General features: G+C 32.8%; 1 protein-coding gene across 2 annotated transcripts; it reads left to right on the top strand.

Annotated features, from left to right (window-relative positions):
- Positions 1-659: 659 nt before the first annotated feature.
- On the top strand, positions 660-18,935 carry LOC134721988 (leukocyte surface antigen CD53-like). 2 transcript variants are annotated; one of them, XM_063585382.1, is made up of 8 exons: positions 660-835; positions 10,864-10,940; positions 11,333-11,566; positions 12,371-12,445; positions 13,171-13,281; positions 15,165-15,365; positions 16,367-16,450; positions 18,570-18,935. In XM_063585382.1, exons 2-8 carry the CDS (start codon positions 10,884-10,886, stop codon positions 18,627-18,629), a joined length of 822 nt encoding a protein of 273 aa, XP_063441452.1. In that variant the 5' UTR covers positions 660-835; positions 10,864-10,883; the 3' UTR covers positions 18,630-18,935. The 2 variants fall into 2 exon arrangements, with proteins under 2 accessions (XP_063441452.1, XP_063441450.1); XM_063585380.1 differs by lacking the exon at positions 660-835 and adding an exon at positions 2,004-2,143.
- Positions 18,936-25,422: the final 6,487 nt, after the last annotated feature.

Here is a 25,422-nt window from a genome sequence, read left to right as displayed (position 1 = left end):
TGCATAATAACAAAAAATATAACTCCTACTGAGGTTACTAATTCTTGATTTACATTTTTTGGTCTTCAGATAAACTTCATTTAAATATACAGAACTAGTTGTGGTTGAATAACACGAATGGTTGCACTAGTGGAGTGATGGAATTTCCCGCGATTTCGTTCAAAGCAAATACAAATTATATTCCTTTATTGTAAAACTAATGCCTTGAAAACGACATATTGCTTTTCCCAGTGTCCCTAGCCCGCTTTCATGGGGGTTTCTATCGTATTAAACGTCAACTCTGGTAAAAGACTAGCGACTATTCTTACAAAATCTGACGAGTAAATTTGAGTGTAAGTTAAACTGAAATGTGTATGACTTTCGAGTATTTTTACTCTTTCAATTTTTGTGTGAAAAGAGCCGCTGTATTTACAATATTCCAAATGCTTATTTGTGAAGTGTATTGTAAACTGTTTCCTCATTTTTCGTTTCTTGTTGTGATTTCTCGAGTTCTTTTCCACTTATTCTCTTTTTAGTATCTTCCGACTCTTATTCTAGGAAGGAAACGTATAGTAAAAACCTTCTACTTTTCGATTTTTGTTCCGGAAGTGGATGAATTGAGTTCAAATAAAATATACGATGATTCACTTTATTAAAAAAATCAAGATTTTACTTATTTTTATTACATCTACTTTAGTCATGCAGAAAAACAAAATAAATGACATACCTTAAGTAATATCTTCACATGTGACCTAGCAAGGCAGACATCGATTTATCTATCAAGATTCTTTCTATAGACGGGTGAAGTAAGAGTTTATCATTTTGATTAAAAACTGGATGAAGTGTACATTTTAAGGTAATTATTTTCTTCCTTGTTCTTATAAAATGTATGTTGTTTGTACATTGAGATAGGCTTAGGCTTTATCTTTCTGCACCAACGTGTTGATAAAATAAAATTCATAACATTACATCATGACAACATTGATGCTTTTAGATTAGCTTTCACTTCAAGATATTCCGAATCAAGGGTTATATAAGAACGAGCGTAAAATATGTTATATCAACGACAGCACAGTATACCTCGCCATCTAAAATACTGTCTTGAAGTTTGGTTACATGGCGTTTATTGATTCACAACTGAACAATATTACGTAAAAAATATAATTATGATATCAAAAGTGTCTTTAATGGCAACATGTTTTATTGAATAACATCTTTATCGATTTGATAACTATTTTGTGAGAACATTCGCATAAAGTCACTTCAAAGGTTATAAATCAAAAAAAAATTCTGATTAAACAAATGTAAACCAAAACCAGAGACCAAACAAATACTTCACTATACATCTTATGTACATCTATAAGTAAGCCCATAGTGCATTGGTCTATAAAAAAATCACAAGTTAGAAGCATTCTTCTGATTGGTGACGCTGGATATAGAATCTCGAATATCGAATCTCGATTCTCGAATTTCAGATATTGAATCTCGAATTTCGGATATCGTATCTTGCATGATCCTTCTGAGCTTTCGTAAATTTTTAGGATATATAGATGGAGAGTTGCCTCTTGACAGTCAAACAAAAAGATATTTGTCAAGAGACAGCAACCTCCCCAAAATATATGTAGGGGGTAAATATCTTTAACAACAGACTGGGTGTCTTTAGTATATAAAAATCTCAAACCATCTACTTTATAAATACACTGATTCTTGTTTTAGATTCACACTTTTTCAGCAGTAGACTCTTCTGATCATGTCGACGAAGTCGGTCTCGCTCCGTTTAGACCTCTGAAAGGAGGATTAAGAGTAGTGTGCATCATTTAAGCTCTTCTTGCATCTTACTGACAAGCTCTACCTCTTCTCATTGTCAAACTGAGATACGTGGAAAACGTAACAACTAACTATCTTATACACAAGACAAGCTTTCAATCATAGATTCATCGTATTATTATTCTTTATCGTTTATAATAAACATAAACCGATATATCTACATGTTTGTTTATTTTGTTATCCGGATCTTGGTTATTTAAGCAACAGGATCTGATGCAAAAATTAAGTCATTGAGATTTGACGATTTGTAATTGGTATATATTTATATATATAAAGTCGGATCACGTCAAACTAGCAGTTACTATACTTGACTGGATTTAACTTTTTAAAAGCTGCAGTAAGTTTCTTCCTTATTTTTATTATGACTTTTTGATTTACGAAAGATTAATTTATCAAATATAAATGTAGTTAATTGGACTCATCTAGCTTAGTTAAACATAATTTTAAAAAGCTGGTATCATTATCCCTGATATATATCAAAACCCATTTCAATCTATAATAAATTTTCGCAGCTAAATGTACTATGTACTTATATGATAAGGTTTATTTCTACCAAATAATCAAATCATTTTATAAACGACTGAAGATAGACAAAAAAAAAACACAATATTCATACATATGGACAATTTTTATCCCCAGAAATGTACAAAAAGTACATTCATTAACCTTAAGGAATATTCTAATGGACGTTAAATCGTATATGATGCCAAATTAAAGAATGAAACAAGTTTTATTTGTATCAAAATACATTCACCAGTAAAATGAAGCACTGAATAATACATTAAAATTATGGAAATATGTAAAATTGTTTAAAAAAAATTGTTTAGTTTATGAAATTTACTTTTAAATCTTTAAATTCAAATTTGTTTAGGTTTCGACGCTCTACATGAAATAACTACAGATATTGCAATTCTTTATATATTCGGTTGCAAAGGAAAACACCCAGTTTGTATTAAATATATATACTACAGTAAAAACAGTTTGTTGTTTTGTTCAGAAAATTTAATTTTAAACGTATTACAAAAAAGTTAGTATTCAATTTTACTCAATAAAATCTTGTAGTAGGAGGTTTACGTGTATCTCTTTGTAAATAGACTGTAAACCAATGTTAGAGGTTTCCGTGTATCTCTTTGTAAATAGACTCTAAACCAATGTTAGAGGTTTACGTGTATCTCTTTGTAAATAGACTGTAAACCAATGTTAGAGGTTTCCGTGTATCTCTTTGTAAATAGACTGTAAACCAATGTTAGAGGTTTCCGTGTATCTCTTTGTAAATAGACTGTAAACCAATGTTAGAGGTTTCCGTGTATCTCTTTGTAAATAGACTGTAAACCAATGTTAGAGGTTTCCGTGTATCTCTTTGTAAATAGACTGTAAACCAATGTTAGAGGTTTCCGTGTATCTCTTTGTAAATAGACTGTAAACCAATGTTAGAGGTTTCCGTGTATCTCTTTGTAAATAGACTCTAAACCAATGTTAGAGGTTTCCGTGTATCTCTTTGTAAATAGACTGTAAACCAATGTTAGAGGTTTACGTGTATCTCTTTGTAAATAGACTGTAAACCAATGTTAGAGGTTTACGTGTATCTCTTTGTAAATAGACTGTAAACCAATGTTAGAGGTTTACGTGTATCTCTTTGTAAATAGACTGTAAACCAATGTTAGAGGTTTCCGTGTATCTCTTTGTAAATAGACTCTAAACCAATGTTAGAGGTTTACGTGTATCTCTTTGTAAATAGACTGTAAACCAATGTTAGAGGTTTCCGTGTATCTCTTTGTAAATAGACTCTAAACCAATGTTAGAGGTTTACGTGTATCTCTTTGTAAATAGACTGTAAACCAATGTTAGAGGTTTCCGTGTATCTCTTTGTAAATAGACTGTAAACCAATGTTAGAGGTTTACGTGTATCTCTTTGTAAATAGACTGTAAACCAATGTTAGAGGTTTACGTGTATCTCTTTGTAAATAGACTGTAAACCAATGTTAGAGGTTTCCGTGTATCTCTTTGTAAATAGACTCTAAACCAATGTTAGAGGTTTACGTGTATCTCTTTGTAAATAGACTGTAAACCAATGTTAGAGGTTTACGTGTATCTCTTTGTAAATAGACTGTAAACCAATGTTAGAGGTTTCCGTGTATCTCTTTGTAAATAGACTCTAAACCAATGTTAGAGGTTTACGTGTATCTCTTTGTAAATAGACTGTAAACCAATGTTAGAGGTTTCCGTGTATCTCTTTGTAAATAGACTGTAAACCAATGTTAGAGGTTTACGTGTATCTCTTTGTAAATAGACTGTAAACCAATGTTAGAGGTTTACGTGTATCTCTTTGTAAATAGACTGTAAACCAATGTTAGAGGTTTACGTGTATCTCTTTGTAAATAGACTGTAAACCAATGTTAGAGGTTTACGTGTATCTCTTTGTAAATAGACTGTAAACCAATGTTAGAGGTTTCCGTGTATCTCTTTGTAAATAGACTCTAAACCAATGTTAGAGGTTTACGTGTATCTCTTTGTAAATAGACTGTAAACCAATGTTAGAGGTTTCCGTGTATCTCTTTGTAAATAGACTGTAAACCAATGTTAGAGGTTTCCGTGTATCTCTTTGTAAATAGACTGTAAACCAATGTTAGAGGTTTCCGTGTATCTCTTTGTAAATAGACTGTAAACCAATGTTAGAGGTTTCCGTGTATCTCTTTGTAAATAGACTGTAAACCAATGTTAGAGGTTTCCGTGTATCTCTTTGTAAATAGACTGTAAACCAATGTTAGAGGTTTCCGTGTATCTCTTTGTAAATAGACTCTAAACCAATGTTAGAGGTTTCCGTGTATCTCTTTGTAAATAGACTGTAAACCAATGTTAGAGGTTTCCGTGTATCTCTTTGTAAATAGACTGTAAACCAATGTTAGAGGTTTCCGTGTATCTCTTTGTAAATAGACTGTAAACCAATGTTAGAGGTTTCCGTGTATCTCTTTGTAAATAGACTGTAAACCAATGTTAGAGGTTTCCGTGTATCTCTTTGTAAATAGACTGTAAACCAATGTTAGAGGTTTCCGTGTATCTCTTTGTAAATAGACTGTAAACCAATGTTAGAGGTTTCCGTGTATCTCTTTGTAAATAGACTGTAAACCAATGTTAGAGGTTTCCGTGTATCTCTTTGTAAATAGACTCTAAACCAATGTTAGAGGTTTACGTGTATCTCTTTGTAAATAGACTGTAAACCAATGTTAGAGGTTTACGTGTATCTCTTTGTAAATAGACTGTAAACCAATGTTAGAGGTTTCCGTGTATCTCTTTGTAAATAGACTCTAAACCAATGTTAGAGGTTTACGTGTATCTCTTTGTAAATAGACTGTAAACCAATGTTAGAGGTTTCCGTGTATCTCTTTGTAAATAGACTGTAAACCAATGTTAGAGGTTTACGTGTATCTCTTTGTAAATAGACTGTAAACCAATGTTAGAGGTTTCCGTGTATCTCTTTGTAAATAGACTGTAAACCAATGTTAGAGGTTTCCGTGTATCTCTTTGTAAATAGACTGTAAACCAATGTTAGAGGTTTCCGTGTATCTCTTTGTAAATAGACTCTAAACCAATGTTAGAGGTTTACGTGTATCTCTTTGTAAATAGACTGTAAACCAATGTTAGAGGTTTCCGTGTATCTCTTTGTAAATAGACTGTAAACCAATGTTAGAGGTTTCCGTGTATCTCTTTGTAAATAGACTGTAAACCAATGTTAGAGGTTTACGTGTATCTCTTTGTAAATAGACTCTAAACCAATGTTAGAGGTTTACGTGTATCTCTTTGTAAATAGACTGTAAACCAATGTTAGAGGTTTACGTGTATCTCTTTGTAAATAGACTGTAAACCAATGTTAGAGGTTTACGTGTATCTCTTTGTAAATAGACTGTAAACCAATGTTAGAGGTTTACGTGTATCTCTTTGTAAATAGACTCTAAACCAATGTTAGAGGTTTCCGTGTATCTCTTTGTAAATAGACTGTAAACCAATGTTAGAGGTTTACGTGTATCTCTTTGTAAATAGACTGTAAACCAATGTTAGAGGTTTCCGTGTATCTCTTTGTAAATAGACTGTAAACCAATGTTAGAGGTTTACGTGTATCTCTTTGTAAATAGACTGTAAACCAATGTTAGAGGTTTACGTGTATCTCTTTGTAAATAGACTGTAAACCAATGTTAGAGGTTTACGTGTATCTCTTTGTAAATAGACTGTAAACCAATGTTAGAGGTTTCCGTGTATCTCTTCGTATAGACTCTAGTCCAGTGTTATGTTTCAATAACAAAAAATAGTTCAGAAGTGTTTATAGAAAAATATAGGTACATAAGATAACTAGGGATTGGTCTTTGATTTTTTTAGCCTTTTGTTGAATATATAAAACTACAGTTGCCCTGTTAAGAAGATAACTAAATGTTAGAGGTGATGCATTTGGTGTAATAAAAAAAAAAACTAAAGAAAAGTACTAGTATGTTTCTATGGTAATTTAAAACATTGATGTTTGTCTACATTAGCTACAAATATTTATTTGAATTTGTTTGGTTTTTTAGTTAGAAAAAGATTAATGTTGCATGTCTTAATTTACCAATGGCAATCAAAGCAAATCAGTTTAAAAGTAATTTACAAAACATCACGTCTCATATGATGCAATTTTTACATATATACATTTAAATGGTGCAGTTTAAATGATCCTTATAATGAAGATCTATATATAACAAAATCTAGAATTTTTTAATTTCAAACACTTTTTGATAAATTGTATATACATAAATTCTTTGTGGTAAAACTTATATCCAATTTAAACTCAAATCATGAAGCTTATTTAGCCTTTATGCACTTGCCTGCATAGTTTAACATAGAGCAAAGGGGTTGTATACAAAAGATATTAAAAAAAAAACCCATCAACTTAATTTAGAGAAAAATTGAATTAACTCACCACGATAACGTCATCAACAATCATAACACGTATAAATAAAAATAAAAAGAAGATGTGGTATAATTGCAAATGAGACAACTCTCCACAAGAGGCCAAATGACACCGAAATTAACAATCATACTGTATTTCTGTATTCAATTTGTACCGTACTATATTTGGAATATTGTTATTTATCTTAAGGACAGATGCATGGGCGAAGTTGAATGTCATTTTTTTTATCATTGGTACATTTTTAGTTTGTGGTGATTGCTTGGTCCTGTCTCCCAAGTTATGGTTAAATATACGTTTGAACTTTTCCTTAGCTAACATGTTAAAGTAATTCAATTTTAATTCAACATTTACTACAACCACTTTCCATAATATACAATCATATGTATCCCTTGTTATCGATGGCTAGTGGCTTAAAGTCGATTCAAACCATGTCGGAAAGGCTTAAAACATCGACAAAAATGTACCAGGAACTACTTGAGTAATTTGTGTCCACGATGACATCAAATTTGATATACTAAAAGTTTGCGAAGTTAATAGGGATGGACATAGATGAGTTTGGATTAAAATTGTAAATTTTTAAAAAATTCAATGAAAAATGGGAAAGTGTTATATTTATGTAATAAATGGGGTTACATTGTATATAAATTATAACACAACTCTATCACAAACACGATTGTACAAGGAAGCTGAAAAAAATTATTTCATCATAAAATCTACGAAAAAAGGAAACTGGTAAAATTTGTCAAATGTATAACTCTATTTTATAGATAACAAAGATAATCCCATACGGAAACTTACAAAATGTCAAGACCAGTAATTACTATTTTGAGGCAAAAACTAAGATTTTATCATGAAATTTCAGAAAACAGGAAACCGGATATTTGTCAAATGTTACGCAACTTCAGGCTTTTGTTAATAATAATGATAACTTGAAATATTTAAACTCTCTTTATCTATATATGATCTTATTCAAAAGATTTTTTTTAAATAAATCATTCAAAACTAATGATTCTTTTGAAACGTATGTTAAGACTTTTTAATGGTTTGGTTACCAAATTTCATATACCTATGTGCAAATTGTCGGAGAGCTTGGGAAAACACTTTGAAAATCTTATATGATGGGAGACAGTGCTTTGAAATTGTTGTGTTGTTAAAAACAATGTAAATCTATGGAAGATATTTACGGTTAGATTATAGTTCTATAATATACTTATATTGTGGTATTCCTTCCGTTCCTATTATAGATTTCAAATTACTGTTAATAACGCTGAATGATGTTGATGGGAGTTTTTAACGACGTTGACTGGTTTAACCGTTATACAGCCCTCGCACTGTCGGCTTGCTGAATAAAGCTACATAGCAAGAGCAATTTGTCCAATTGGCTTTATCAATCAACTTACAAGTGGTCCTACCCCTATTAAAATTCGTCGTCTACTAAAAGCTAGTATACCCTTCCTTATTTGAAAAGTTATTCTTTCATATATCCAGTGATACATCTCCATTAAAGACCAATGACACAGAAGTTATCAACTATACGGCGGTGTTGCAAAACTTTTAACTTGTCAATATTATAAAAAAAAAAATATAAATCCAAAAAAAATTCAAGAACGAAAAAAATACGCTTAAAATTTTAGAAAAAAGCTTGAAGCATATATACTAGTGAGAGAAAATAACAACACTAATCTTATTGACTTCTTACATTTCATTTTGCTACGAATTTTCCTTAAAAGGATTAGTAAAAGTTGCATCATGTCGCCCACAGTACAAAACATATAAAATAAGGTGCATTAAATCGCCCACAGCATCAAAGTAATAAAAATAGATACGATTAAAGCGATCCAATTGGGTAAAGGGAATGATTTGTGAAGCAACTATTTTAAAAAGAAATATTTTTTATCAATTTCTGTCAAAACTTGAAATGAATCACATCTGAACAATTCACATGTATTGATTATTTTATTTGTTGCTTATTGATCAAATGTGAATTTATATCTTTCAATATCAAGAATTTTCTCCTTAGAAGGACAGTGAACTATACGTATATGTTACAATCAGTTATAATTCGTTTTAGATTTTTAATTTATAGGAAGATTGCCTTTTACACAGTTTGTTAATAATTATGTTCAGGATGTCACTGATGAAATTCTCAACATAATACCTTTCATGAATCGAGTCTGTTAACAGTGATTATGTAATACATTCGATTCTGGGAAATTATTGATAGTTTATCAATTTTTAGAAATATTAATCTGGATTTGAAAAAAGGACATTTCTAGTCATTATTTAAATGCATAAGAGTAAATAAATATGAAAGTGTATGCAAAAATTAAAATATGTATCATAAATATGTCAACCGTGCGAGAGATCCTCAGTTGTAGAAAATGCCATTATATTACGTCAGAACACTTCCGGTATTAGATGAGATAGTACTGCGCAACTGCAATCTCAATGTGTTGCTAACTTTCCTATCGAGCGGACGTGGTTTGTCTCGATGCGCAACTATAACTAAGATCACTATAGTAAATATTTTACCTCATAATAGAAAATATAAGAAGATGGAGGTTTAAAGTTTAGTGGCAAAAAACGAATATCGGCAGAACCTATATATTATAATAAAACCTGTTTTATACTAGACTGACACTCTAAGCCGAATTCTGACCTGCGTGTATACCTAGACACATTTTTTCCGGCTCCGAGCAGACAAGTCTTTGCAGCTCATACCTATAAATGCCGCATACCTAACTGTATCATCTTTGTACAGCTTAATTTATTGACAAATCGAAAATGTATTTGGAACGAACCGGAAGTGATACCAGTATCTGCTTAAAGATTTAGCATATACTGATCTGATCATGAAAATTGACTATAAAGGGCAGTAGCTCCTTAAGGGGTCATTTGACCAATTTGGTCATCTTGACTTAATTTTAGACCTTACTTTGCTGTACATTATTGGTGTTTACAGTTTATCTCTACCTATAATAATATTCAAGATAATAACCAAAAGCTTAAAAAAATTCTTAAAATTACAAATTCAGGGGCAGCAACCCAACAACGGGGTGTCCGATTCATCTGAAAATTTCAGAAAATTGGGCAGATAGATCATGAACTGACTTACAATTTTTCTCACATGTCAGATATGCTCTAAATGCTTTGGTTTCATAGATATCAGTCAAAATCTACATTTTACCCCGTATGTTCTATTTTTATCCATGGCGGCCATCTTGGTTTTTTAAACTAGATACCCCAATGATGATTGAGGCCAATTTGTTATATTTGGCCCAGTAGTTTCAGAGGCGAACATTTTTGTAAAAGTTGACGACGACGGACGACAGACGCCAAGTGATGAGAAAAGCTCACTTGACACTTTGGGCCTGGTGAGCTTAAATGAGAAACATTTAGGAACCATATCAAACGACAAGTACTGAACATCAGAGTCTGTTTCGCTGATGATTTAGTAAAGAAAAGGAGGACACTTTATATTTATATGACTGTGTTTTCGGATTACTTCCGTCAATCATTTTTATTTGGAAATGCAAAATAAGTAAAAGTATTTCGAATGATTTAGACAACACGCGCTTAGAAAGAGTTAACAGGGAATATTCATTTTTGGCAAATACCTGATAAGTTAGACACCTTCCTAAGTGAAAGGTACAGAATGGATAATCAAACTCCTGCATAAGTCAAATGTCTGTCAAACAGTGAAAAACGTAGAAAACATGTCAAAATCAAATACCTTTTCGATCAGCATCAAGGTTTTTGCAATAAAAACGAGATCTACATGTCTGGCCCTTTTTTATACAGAGGACGCCTTTGACAAATTAATAAACGAAAAACAAGTATGAGTGACGGCAATCAACGACTAGTACCGAAATACTTCTTAAAAATTTTAGGAAAAATACTAAAAAAATTATTTAATAAAAAAAACCTATCAAATATCCAGTTTAAACCTTCGAGTATTAATCATTCGTTCATACGTTAGAAAAAGCCGTCTTATTGAACAAAAAAACCTTACACACACAATACGGCTTTACCGTAAAAAAATCTCTGGTATTGAATAAATTGAAGAGGAGTTGGCTTTTATACATCACACAATTTATTTTATCATCAATCTTATATTTCAGGTAACAAATATTAAAACAAGATGTGCAGTCCAAAGTGTGCATCTATACTTCTGGGTGTTATAAACGTTGTATTTTTCGTGAGTATATATATATTGACATTGACTACTAGTAAGACTTTAATGTAAAGTCATCTTATATTTTACAAAAAAAGAAGAAGTGGAATGGATGCGAGTTGTCTCATTGACACCCATACCACATCTTCCTATTTATATTCACTGATTAATCCTATAATCTTCTTTGATAAACTTGGGAAAAATACGTACTGTTATTCTGTACATAATAAATCACTTTATTTTTCTAGCAATTTTTAATCTATTATGTGAAAGGCTAAGAAGAATAAATGAAGTGCGTTTCCTAATGTCCAACTTTAATCCATTGTTTTTGTCAAGATGTTCGCCATTTTTCTCTCGATTGAATAGATACACTGTACTTGTCCAAATTCATGTTATAATTCTCAATTAATTTTCAGCTGCTTGGTATTGGAATCATCGTCCCTGGTGTATTACTTCTTGTTGACAATGATGCCATCAATGACAAGATTATTCCAATATTCAAAGAAGTAACTTTGGGATCCTCGAACTTCGGAGATCTGGCTAAAAATCTGCCTATAGCACTGATAGCTCTAGGATCCTTAGTGCTCGTTATTTCAGTAATTGGATTTTTTGGAGCATGTTGTTGTAAAATTAAATGCTTCCTTATGGTGGTAAGTTACTGCAGTAAAAAGTTATACTGTGAAAAGAAAACTGTAGAACCAGGAACAATGTAATAAATCAACGCCAAAATTACAGCGAATAAATGCAACCAAACGAATGACCAAACTCTGAAATGTCATAGAAGGAACTTCAGAAAAAAATTGATTTTATCTTAAAGATCTCCAATAGATCACTGGTACATATAGAATGAATATACAATCTTAACCCAATTTAATGACCGATTAAATATAAAAACGAATTGATGATTCAGTACAGTTTGAATAGTTTTATTTGTTTTAAAGTGGCAAAATAGATCAGAAATCGTTCTTCCCTCGAATACTTTCCTACTATGCTACCATAAACGAACAAGTTATATGCAATTCCCAATAATACTCTTTATTTTTTTTTTATTGCCAAACTTAACAATTTGAAATGGTTTTATTGTAATATCTTAATGATTTACAAATTATTTTGATTCCTCTTAAAGTCAGACTTCCGCATTGCCAAAAATCTGAAATTAGAGTTGTATAGAAACACGCCTTTGATCTCTTCAAAACACTATAAAAGAACCAAAAATGATAAATTAAAAATAGTTATACTCAATATTTCACTGCTGTTTATTATCATTTCGGGTTTTTTTTTAAGCACAACATCAAGATTTTTCTACAATATAAATACTAGTATGAAGAACAGCAACAACTATCTCGATAATTTTTTTATATATATATTTCCATATTTGATTTCCATATTTGATATATCAGTACAAGAAGTCTTGTGGTAAATTGATTATTATATTTTTTACTGTCTGATTTCAGTATGCCATAATCGTTATGATACTGTTGATTGGGAAGATAGTTGTTTTGGCACTGTGGTACTTCATGAATGGCCAGGTGATATATCATATCCTTTTATTATTCTTGCGCTGGAAAAAACGAGTTCTTCCATAACGTTTCTTAACCAGAAATCGGGACTCATCACTGAACCAAATTCTGCGCCAGTTGCGGAATGTATAGTCCCTCATCCGTAATTGAAATCCCTGGATGTAGCGATCCTGTTTAGAAGTCGTTTAATATACGAGGTCGTCCAATCCTCCAGCCGTCTTTATTACAACCAGTCTGCTTGCATCTAGGCCGCGAAATAGTGCTCTGGTAATAATTTTCAGTGCTTGCTACTTCACTAAGGAACACACTGGTCTGGAAACGGCTGATCAAGATATTTCAAATAGCAGGGCCCAACCTTAGCTTGTATGCTTAAAAGTGTAACAGTTGTGTTGACCACAAAATAATCAACAACGAAAAAACGTCAGCAAAATTTCACTGCGAAAAAGGTTATATCCACTTTAAGCGAGTCGCAAAAGTCGATTAGACAGAGACCCAATTAAAAGAATTGGCATTTAAAACATAAAACGTAACAGTAGAAAACCAAGAGTGAAGATGCTATTGACCGTTTCATTTTACCTTGAAAAATATAAATTTTGCATTATGAAAAATTCGTCCGACCTATTGCAGTTAATTTTTTAACAGTATATGTCAATACACACACAAAGAAAAATGTTCCATCCTCTAATTCTAAAAAATACCAGTTTTTTTTAATTATACATGGTTTTTGTTTTCAGTTCGAGACTACAATAAAGGGGGAAATGTTGAAGAACTTACAACGTGAATATAAAAATGATGTTTTAGATGCCAACGATCTATCTTCAGCCTGGAACCATTTACAGTTAGCTGTAGGTAGTAGTAGTATTGTTCAACAATTGTCATTTAGGGGATTAGTATAGCCGACTATACGGTTCGGGCTTTGCTCATTGTTGAAATCCGTTCGGTGACCTACAGTTGCTAACCTTCTATGTCATCCTGCAGGGGTTTGAGTCATCTTGAAAATTTGCTCAGTGCTAGGCACACAAAAATTATGCTCGAAACACGAAATCCAAAATTTTGATTGGTTGATTTTGGAGTATGAGTACAACAAACTGACTCGAATGTTTTATGACTTCAATGGTATCTATGATTAGTTTATTTGGTAGCTGGTGGAGAGTTGTCTCCTTGTACCAAATATGTCTTACTCTTATGTATACATAGCTTAACAGTTAAAACTTCAAAGTAATCAAACTGAGAACAATTTTTGAAAGCACATGTTTCAAAAATCACCGTTAACTTTCAACACCTGACTAGTTATAAAAAGAAGATGTTTTATGAATGCCAATGAGACAACTTTCCACAAGAGAGTAAATGCCACAGAAATTAACAACTATAGGTCACCGTACGGCCTTCAACAATGAGCAAAGCCGATACCACATAGTCAGCTATAAAAATCCCCGAAATGACAAACGTATTTTTAGCAATTCAAACGAGAAAACTAACGGCCAGATTTATGTTAAAAAAATCCTTTTATCTAGTACTTTTTAGGTGGAAACATTTATTCGCTTATAAACGCTATTACACTTCACATATTTTGATCTCTTTTTTTGTTAGTATAAATACGTTATACCAAAAACTCCCCGGGTAGTATTACATATTCTTTCGCATACTGTTCATTATGATTTCGTATGAAGAGTTTATGTTTATTTGTATGTAAACCTTATGGATTTAGGGATTTGCTAGAATGAAGTCAACCTTTAAATTGTATTCTTATTTCTTTTATTAATCAAGATTTCAGATATGAAATGTGTTCTTATTACTCATAAAGTTGATTTAGCGGACATTTAGACCGATTCTGGATTGCCATGATGATGTTGTAGCATTGAAGGTCTTAGCCCTGACCATACATCCGTAGTGGAAAGGGTTTCTGTCTTGCATACATTTCTGAGACAATTTTTTTTTCAATTCCATATCAATAATATGTTTACCTGGCAAAAGTAAACTGTATTAAATTCATAAAGATCAAATACCAATTTTCACACAGGTTAGTTTGTTTTGCTTATTTTTTAGTTTTCTATGTTGTCTCATGTGTACTATTGTTTGTGTTTGTCTTTTTCATATTTTAGCCATGGCGTTGTCAGTTTATTTTCGATTTATGCGTTTGACTGTCCCTCTGGTATCTTTTGTCCCCCTTTTAAATCACCCCTAGTTTTTGGTGTTGTTCGTGTTGTTTATTCTTTAGTTTTCTTTGTTGTGTCATGTGTACTATTGTTTGTCTGTTTGTCTTTTTCATTATAGCCATGGCGTTGTCAGTTTATTTTCAATTTATGCGTTTGACTGTCCCTCTGGTTTCTTTCGTCCCTCTTTTAATTAACCCCTAGTTTTTGGTGGTGTTCGTGTTGCTTATTCTTTTGTTTTCTTTGTTGTGTCATGTGTACTATGATTTGTCTGGTTGCCTTTTTCCTTTTTTAGCCATGGCGTTGTCAGGTTTTTTTTTCGATTTATGAGTTTGACTGTCCCTCTTTTAAATCACGCTTAGTTTTTAGTGGTGTTCGTGTTGCTTATTCTTTAGGTTTCTTTGTTTTGTTATGTGTACTATTATTGGTCACTTTGTCTTTTTTATTTTTTATCCATGGGGTCGTCAGGTTTTTTTCGATTTTGACTGTCCCTTTGGTCTCTTTTGTCCCTCTATTTATGAACATATGATGCTGTGGTAAATTAATTATATTTAAAAAAAATTGTATATTTTCAGTTCGAATGCTGTGCAATTAACTCAGTTATCAATGCCACCAATGATTATGACAGTACACCTTGGCAAAGCGGTTCTCCTAATACTGACATACCATTATCATGTTGTCCAGGTGTGACTTCATCAAACTACACTATCGGAACGGCAACAGATCCGTTATGTACATCGCTTAAAACCGTTGACCCAAAAGGGCAATACTCAAAGGTAATTTTGAAGGATTTTTTTCTTTTTAAAGTCAATGAAATGTATTGAAATTTATTAGAATAACTTTTATGGAATTAGTACTTAGAAGGATAGCCATAGAAACGAATAGTTTTTTTAAACTCTACCAATAACGTTTGTATAACGCATATCAAACACCAAAAAACAATGAGTACCACCACATGAAAAATACGGGGAAACACGAATATCAATATATTACCATGAGTTCATAAGATTCGCTTGTGGATATCATGAATTATTACTTAAACAGGACAATATCCAACAGACAACCCGAGGTTGTTCGCATTTGACCGAGTTCATTCACGATAACATCGACTATTCTAACCGGACTTTGGTTTGTCATTAATTAAAGGAAATCTATTAAGCATTTAGTACTGATCTATCAGCATTTAACCTCATATGAACCGTAATTAGTAGTATTTTTTTTACGGGGATAGACAGTGATGATAAAATGGATAACATCACGTAATTTTTAGTATTATTTTACGGGGATAGACAGTGATGATAAAATGGATAACATCACCAATGTGTTAGTGCTTTGATAAAATTCACAAATGTAATAAGTATTGCCACTTCGAAGACAAGATTGTACACAAACGCGTTCATTATAGTTCTATATCTGTAATCTGTTAAGTTAAGGGTACCGGGATATCCTACTTCGTATTTCAGATCCGTTGTTTTTAGGTTTCAAGAAACAGCTAAATACAGAACGCGTTTAATATGTGGGGAAATATGCTACAACTGCAAGTCATACACGTCACACATAAAAAAAAATCCAACTTAAAATTAAAACAAAATATCAAAAATCACCAAGACTGCATCTAACGTAAATATTTGTTGCTACATTTTTTTCTGATATGAAACTTTACATATAAACATATAGTTTCAAGTTAAATCCTATAATATTCTGTCCTATTTTATCATTGATATAATACTCTAATGATGTTTACCATCTATGTATGATGCTATTCTATTTGTTCTAGGGATGTTATGATGCTGTAAACGACTTTATAAAGGGATACTCGCTGTGGTTTTATATTGGAGGTCCTATTTTATTCTTAATCGAGGTAAGTATTAACATTGTCTGACAAAGAACATGGCTGTAATCAGATAAAGTACACTCAAATCTGCGTTAGCGACCACCTGTATTAGCAAAAACCGGTGTTTAAAGACCACCAACTTTAGATTCCTCTGTATAGTACATTTCATATAAATTGAACCTGTATTAAAAAACACCTGTCTTAAGAGACCACTTTTTTGCTCTCGCTTAATTGGTCTCTTAAAACACGGTTGTATGTATATAAATTAAGTGATGCCTATATTTAAACTATGAATGAATGAGCATTTATACTTTTCTTTGAATAAAAAAGGAAATAGAGGCATGTTTGCATGGACTAGTAAAAACTCGATATGCGTACAGCTTATAACATAATTATCCATTTATTATTACAATTCTGTACACGGTATAATATTGCTATCCCTCTTCCTTCGAAGATAGTTGACGTGTTTGTGTTCTGTTAAATTGTTCCTTTTAAAATTGTTATACGATGATGACTGATGTACCCGTATTTAGACTATTTTATTTATTGTGTCTGTTTAATTAACGCATCAATGTAAATATAACGGAATTTGATGAGACTGTCATTAAAGTGAGAGGGTTAGCGCTATAGAACTAGGTTTAATCCACTATTTTCTACATTTGAAAATGCCTGTACCAAGTCAGGAATATGACAGTTCTTGTCCATTCGTTTTTGATGCGTTTTGTTATGTGATTATGGACTTTCCGAATTGATTTTCCTCCAAGTTCAGTATTTTTATGATTTTACTTTTTTCTTCTTAAACGGAACCAATGATCAATTTCAAGACAAACTAAGCACTTTGTTCTGCCAGATTGTAGTGTTCTTTTATTTTACGCTTTATTCGTCACACATTTAGTTTTACCAAGGAAGAATTACTTTTCCTTTGTAAAAAATAATATATAATATAACACTAACTCGTGTTCACACAACGAGATCATGCTAGAGTCATGCCTAAATGTATAAATAGGCTTTAGGTGATTTTTAGTGTCTCAATTGTGGAAATTGGGACAAGAGTAATGATTTTTCATCATTTTACAACGCTGGTAAAATATCGTCTGTATATGCAATTTATATATAACAAAAAAGAAGCTTTAGATAACAGGCAATATTCAAAACTCACAAGTCGAAGAAAAACAGACATCATTATAAAAAAAACTGATGAGCGACAATAAAATGATTAAATCCAAAACACAACATAGAAAACATAGATTTAACAACATGGACCCAAAAATCTTTAACATGGATAACAAAAGACCGATTGCTTCCCTTTTGACATTGAAATCTTGTCTATATGTGGCTATTTGACTGGTTATCATCCTGAAAGACTCCATTCTTGCTAGTTGATGCAACCTGAATATATTTCTCGCGAATCAGCAGATATGAAATTTCTGCAAAAACAGAAGAAAAATATATAATCCACTGGTAGCATCAGACGGTAGTGAAATACCAAATAAAAGTGCGATGTCTAATCAGTGTTCATGTCCTTTCCATATTGCAAATTTCCATAGAACCAATGTTTTAGAATAAAAATATATAACGTCTCGTGATAATCAATGAATAAGTGATCACAACACTAACTTTTGAAGACTTTCTTAAGGTTCCTCTTGACAAAACAGGTAAACGCTTAAGGGCTTGGATTGTAAATTGGCATCCGTATATATATCACGCATTCTTTGGCTCTAAATCGGTATCCGTGTCAGTGCAGTAAATACGTTTCAAGACATTAGTCTCAATCATAACGAAAATGATGAAAGGGTCAATTATATAAAACTACGTCATATATATTGTACGATTTTTCATGTCCCACCTACAATAGTAGAAGGGCACTATGTTTTTTTCTGGTCTGTGCGTCCGTTCGTTCCTCTGTCCTGCTTCAGGTTAAAGTGTTTAGTTAATTTTTTTGGTCAAGGTAGTTTTGGATGAAGTTGAAGTGCAATCAACTTGAAATGTAGTACGTGTACATGTTCCCTATGGTATGATATTTCTAATTTAAAGCCAATTTCACGGTCCACTGAACATAAAAAATGATAGTGCCTGTGAGGCATCCGTGCACTGGGATACAATCTTGTTTTTTAATTATTTTTAACAGTTCCGATTTTCGTTTCAGATCATTGGAATTGTAAGTGCTTTTTACTTGTTTTGCAAAACCGACAAAGAAGATGATTAGGAGGCAACTGAATTGACTGGTTCCTAACAGGAATAGGTGTCTAATATGGAGTAGAGGACTACTTTACAATCATGCATGATATCAGTTATGACGCATTTTTTTATGATAAAAAAAAGTGCAGAACTACGATATTTGTTATCAGTATGTTTCCTTGAACAAACTGTAAATAGGTTTTTAGTCATAATCATTCATACATGCTTTTTCGAACAAAAAAGTCTCAATGGACTTTAAAACATTTTATTATAAACCCATTATTTTCTAATAAAATATTGTCATAAACCTATTTTAACATGATTTCATGCATTTTATCCGCGTTCTTGTTTTTTTCAAATTTATCCAGTGTACAGGGTTGATAATGCCATTTTTCAACGTCCCCAAAAAAGGTATCACGATGAAGGTAAATCCCAACTAGAGGCTCTTTGAGCCTGTGTCTCTCACCTTGGCCTATGTGCATATCAAACAAAGAACCGTGACAGATGGATTCATGACAAAATTGTGTTTTGGGGATGGTGATGTGTTTGTAGATCTTACTTTACTGAATATTCTTTTTTTTTTAACATCATTATATATTTATTCACCAAATATGCTTGTTATTTGTCTTTACGAAACCTCAGTTTGGTTTTGACAGAGACAAATGTAACAAGTACATGCAACACACGGACAACATTGACATCGATAATAAAATATGAGTTGACTTTTCATATTTATAACATTCTTGCTACTTACAATTATCTCTATCTATAAATAGTTTTAGAGAAAAATATTTTGTAAAAATTTATGAAAATTTACAAAATTTATGAAAATTGTTAAAAATTGAAAATAAAGGGCAATATAAACTCCTTATGGGGTCAATTGACCACTTTGGTCATGATGACTCATTAGTAGATCTGACTTTGCTGTATATTATTGATCTTTAAAGTTGATCTCTATCTATAATATTATTGAAGATAACCAAAAACGGCAAAATGTTCTTAAAATTACCAACTCAGGAGTAGCAACCCAACAACGGGATGCCGGATTGGTCTGAAATTTTAGGGCAGATATATCTTGACCTAATGAACAATTTTACCTTAGTCAGATTTGCTCTAAATGCTTTGGTTTCAAAGATATGAGCCACAATTGCCATGGCAGCCATTTTGGTTGGTTGGCCGGGCCATCGGACACATTTTTAAACAAGATACACCAATAATGATTGTGGTCAAGTTTGCTTAACTTTGGTCCAGTAGTTTTAGAGAAGATTTTTGTAAAAGTTAACGACGAAGGACGTACGACTATCGCCAAGTGAACGCACCAAAGATGTATACTTAGAATTTGTTTGAACAACCACTATGAAGGATGTGTCATATGTGTGCTATAGACGTAACCATTTCTTAAACGAGTTTTTTTTAAATATTAGTGTAATAATATACTAGTCGTGTATTTACTGCGCAGCTCGTCTGGCAAATAATTTATGTGAATGGTTTTGCATGTGAAGCAGAATATAATTATCATTTCGGACCATCTAATGGAACTCTCGGATTTTACGGGAGTTCGTTTTTCAAGAAGTTTCAGTTTTTATTGAGTTTGTAGTTTGTTCGTTCTGGTTTTTTTTATGCCCAACCTACAATAGTAGAGGGTCATAATGTTTTCTGATCTGTGCGTGTGTCCCTCCGTTCGTCCACATGTCCCGCTTCAGGTTAAAGTTTTTGGTCAAGATAGTTTTTGATGAAGTTCAAGCCCAATGAACTTGAAACTTAGTACACATGTTCCTCATGATAAGATCTGTCTAATTTGAATGCCAAATTAAAGTTTTGACACTAATTTCACGGTCCACTGGACATGGAAAATGATAGTGCGAGTGGGGAATCCGTGTACTATGGACACATTCTTGTTTATAATGTCTCGAGATATCAATTTTCCACATTAACATTAATGGTTTGGTGAAGTCTCTCTGTCATTTATTAACGCTTTGTAAAAATAACATGTGGTGTGATTGCCAATGATGAGACAACTCTTCACAAGAGACCTAATGACACAGATACAAACAACTATAGGTCACAGTATGGCTTTCAGCAATCAACTATAAAAGGTCCTGATATGACAAAGGCATATTTATGCACAAAAGAATTAACAAAAAGAAATATGTTATACAGTAACAAACGACAACCACTGAATAACAGGTTCCTGACTTGGGATAGACACATACATAATGAGGCGGGGTTATACTTGTGTGTAAGCGGCAACCCTCCCAAAGCCTCGGATAGTAGTCTAACCGTACAACCGTACAACATAAAAAAAAAAACTACAAAAAATAAGTTGAAACAGGCTTATCTCATCAAATAGATACACATCTAAAACAGAGTGGACGTGAACGGGTACTTATACATCCCACAACAAAATGACACAAAGTACGTATACAGCTCTGAAAGTACTCGCAGTTACTGACAGCTAGTTTTTAGTCAGTAACAACTAATACAAAACCATGCATCTTTAGACTAATATATAAATCAGTTCAAACATTGTATTAATGTAACAAATATACTTTTATGTATCTGCCATCAACGCAAGGTTCCCCCCACAAAAATCCAACTTTTTGATCCGACAGATGGCGATGGACGAGGTTCCTGACAATTACATGAATATGTTGCGGTGTAGAAACTTATAAGTTTTAGATTTCAACACTCCCAATATTAGTCTCGATCAGTGGATAATAAAAGACTATTTAAGATCCACGAAGCAAAAGTACATGAAATCACTATATGCCATACCAATATATTATGTTATATTAACTTTTATCAGTGAATCTAATTTAAACCAAGAAACTATGATTTGTGTGAAAGTTTTAATTCTAATAATGTAGGTAGATCTTTCATCATTTAGATCATATTTTGTTGGAAGCCAAGATAAATACATGATTTCTAATTACATTTATGACATCTTGGTTTTAAAACACTAATAGGACACTGGGAAATTAAAGTATGGTAACTTTTTTTTTCCAATCGGAAGTCATTTAACCCTTGCCAAAGTGAGGTTATAGTATTCATTTGGCTGTGTGGGATGTATAAATACACAACCACGTCAAATCAGAATGGAGGCGTTAAATCCGAAACCTCGTGTAGAGAAAAAAAATCCACGCTTGGCTGTGCTTGATGTATAAATACGCGGTCACATCCAGTCAGAATGCAGACGTAAAACCATAAAACTCCAATCGGCAATCTACGGGTGTACCCGCTACTCTCCTTCTGAAGGTACGGAATCGGCAGAGTTGTGACGAATGCCTAAGCCTCGTGTAGAAAAGAATGTCACGATTGGCTGTGCGGAATGCATAAGTACGCAGCCACGTCCGGTCAGAATTGTGACGTTAAATCCTAAGCTTTGTATAGAGAATGATGCCACAACTTTAGAGGATTTGTTTGTGGCATGTTGTAAGGCAAAATTTCTATCCCTACATGTATATCTTATATACCATATTTTTTCAGTGGCAGCCTAAATTTCTCGCTCTTCATCTTGGGTATCCCTATTACAGTACCAACCTGTTCTAATTTATGTTCACTTGTTCTCGTCCTAAATATGGATGTTATATTTGCTACTGGACTTTAACACAAAAAAAACAATCATCAACTTTTTTAAATAAAGATACGGAAGATACATAAAGTAGAGCTAAAACTCACACGTCGATAAGAGATATTCCTCCTTTAAAATCTTTATTAGTTGAATAACAATAACAAAAGGATCCTAAAGAATAATAAAGTAAACACTATATTTGAATTTTTTATGGTTAACAATAAAACTACAAGAGTTATTGTGTTAGTTTAAGAATATTGTTTTGAGATTTTCAGATAGGCTATTACCTCTTATGAAAGAGTAGGCCTACTCGCAGTTACTGACAATTATTTCAAAGCCAATAACAAATGATAAAAAAAATCATGCATCTACGACTTTATTATCAATCAGTGTACACATCCAACTAAGTTCATTTTTTTTATATTATAATGAGTAATATATAGTGATGTGCAAACAATTTACACCAATATATTATAATTTACAATTACTTTATTGAAATCTCAGTTTAAAAACACAAAATGGACACTGGGAAATAGAATGGCAACTGTGGTATTCTTCCACTCAGAAATAAGCCCTTGCCAAAGTGAGGTATTCATTTGGCTATGCGGGATGAATAAATACACAGCCGGGTCCGATCAGTATGGGATTTTAAATCCTAAGCTTCGTGAGGAGAAGATTATTAGGCTTTGACTGTTGTATGTATGAACACACACTGGGGGAAGTGACTATATGTATATATACGTATTTGGGGGGGGGGGGGAATGGCTATATAACACTGTCAAAATAGCAAATACTTTTTTCCGGTATCGACACAACACATGTAAACACTGCCTTTAATTAAATATGACTTAGGTCGCATAATCTTAAGCTTCTCTCGTGTCCCGTCAATCATCGTTCGTTCTTGAAACGGTCAATAAGCATGCCTCCACATCCACTATAGTAACGTCTCAATGCAGGTGACGTCAGCGTGCATTAATATTTCGGGATAATTATTTGCACATCACTATATATTTCTCATTATAATATGAAAAAAAAATATAGGTTGCTATTTTGACAGTGTTACATCATGTTCTCTCAAGCACCAGAGCTCTGGTGCTTGAGATTAACGACGTAATAACATTAAAGCATAACAAATGGGAGCTAACTGTGGAAAGAAATGTAATTCAGGCAGAACACAACAAAGATAAGAGATGTGCTGTATCAAGTGTTATGAATAACACGATAGTTACAACAAGAAATAATAAGAATAGGTGCAGACGTCTCTCCAAGGAAGAAAGAAAGTGTCAAACGGCATTGGACAGATCTATATCTAACACCGCTTCTTGATAATATTGAGTTCAACAACGATGACTAAATTACTTCCACCAGAGATAAACCGAATAGTTTTTACGACATTCGGGGAAAAGAAGGAGAAATAAAAGAGACCTACGAAAAGCAGTCAATCAGCGGTATAAAACATATTATGCAGAATTTGAAAAAGACGTTGATGAACTGTTGTCTGGTACAAATGAAACACCAAACAGAAAAAGGAGACCTAATGCAGCAAAGGGTGTGAGAACAAGTATGACTATAATGTTGACAGCTAACTCAAACATGGATGTTAGGTTACCGAGAGAAGTTATCCCATTCTCAAAAACATCAAATGTCTCAAGGCCACAGTTTGTAGCCCCTGATATACCTACTAAAGGAAAAGTTTATTTGAACATTTGGAAGGAACTTCAGATCAAGAAAGATAATTTGAAAAAATAAAATGTTATGCTTTAAATTATTTCCTTGTTTGTCTTAGGTTGTGTGCCTCATTTGTCAAATACCACATGGCAAGTTTTGCTTTTATAGCTATCTTGCATCTTCCAAAAAATGTGTAACCCCGCCACAGTGACATATGTCTGTCCGAAGTATGGAGTCTATATATAATTTAGTGGTTATCTTTTGTATGTCATATTTGTTTAATTGTTTTTGTGTATTGATTTGTACTAGGCCGCTTGTTTTTTTTAAACATCTTTTGTAGCTTGCTATGCTGTGTAAGTTCATACGGTTGATAACTTCTTTATAATTTGTTCCTTGGTGGCTATTTTTTACATTTGCAATCAAACCACTTTTTTCTTTTTTTATATACTATAACCGTGAACGAGACATCACCTTTAAAATGCTTAAGAAATACCACGCAATTCGAAGTAATGAGATTTATAGATGATGTCACTAAAAATATTGAAAACTCAAAACAAACAGATGTACTTTTAATGGACTTCTCTAAAACTTTTGATAAAATCAGCCATAACTTATTAACAAACAAATTAAATTACTATGGAATATAGGGGAAACAAATGCATGGAAACAGGGCTTTATTTCATGTCGTAACTAAGCAGTTATCCTAGAGGGTGAGACTTCAGGCTATGCCCCTGTAAAGACTGGAGTGCCTCAAGGCTCTGTTCTGGGTCCAAGTTTATTCTTATTTTACATTAACGACATACCAGTTGGGTTTAATTCCACCATACGCCTACTTGCAGGTGACACAAGAATGTCAGGCTTGGCTGTGTAGGGTGTATAAATACGCGGACATATGTGGTCAGAATTGGGACATTTAAATCGAAGACACATGTATGAGTGCCACGTTTGCAAATTGGCTGTGTGGGATGTATAAATACGCAGCCACGTCGGGTCACGATCTGATCACACTGGGGTTGCACCTTTGAAAAACAAATGGCAAACTAAGTAGACACTGAGGAAAAGCGAACATTTTAAATCAACAGTTCCAATCAGTATTCACAAATGAAACAGACATTCCAGACAAACTAAGGTAGAAGTCCCTACCCGAAAATGCCCAACATAACATCAATGAAGCAGGTATTACTGTCGAACCTTAATCCACATAAAGCTTACGGCCCTGTCAATATCAATGGAAGAGTCCGTAAAGAACTAAATGACCAAATCTCACCAATCCTTGCATTTATATTTAAAAAGTCGCTTGAAACTAGAGCAACACCTAAGGACTGGACATCTGCTAATGTAGCCCCAGCCTTCAAAAAAGGGTAAAAATACTGACACGTAAACTACAGGTCAATATCTTGCACATGTTGCAAGCTCATGGAGCATATCATTACAAGTAGTATCATGTCTCATCTTGAAAAACATCACATATTATACGATCTTCAGCATGGCTTCAGAAAATCAAGGTCGTATGAAACACAATTCAGAGATTTTATTCAAGAACTAGCACAATCAAATAATAGTATTACACCAATTGACTTGA

The sequence above is a fragment of the Mytilus trossulus genome, chromosome 6 (assembly GCF_036588685.1).
Source record: "Mytilus trossulus isolate FHL-02 chromosome 6, PNRI_Mtr1.1.1.hap1, whole genome shotgun sequence".
NCBI lineage: Eukaryota > Metazoa > Mollusca > Bivalvia > Mytilida > Mytilidae > Mytilus > Mytilus trossulus.
Note: the sequence above shows the minus strand (reverse complement) of the source record. Positions and strands in the feature narration are given on the sequence as shown.

Coding starts and splice junctions, on each gene's coding strand:
- LOC134721988 (XM_063585382.1), top strand. CDS start 10,884: ATGTGCAGTCCAAAGTGTGCATCTATACTTCTGGGTGTTATAAACGTT. Junction 12,446..13,170: donor GGTACTTCATGAATGGCCAG/GTGATATATCAT, acceptor TTTTGTTTTCAG/TTCGAGACTACAATAAAGGG. Junction 16,451..18,569: donor CTATTTTATTCTTAATCGAG/GTAAGTATTAAC, acceptor TTTTCGTTTCAG/ATCATTGGAATTGTAAGTGC.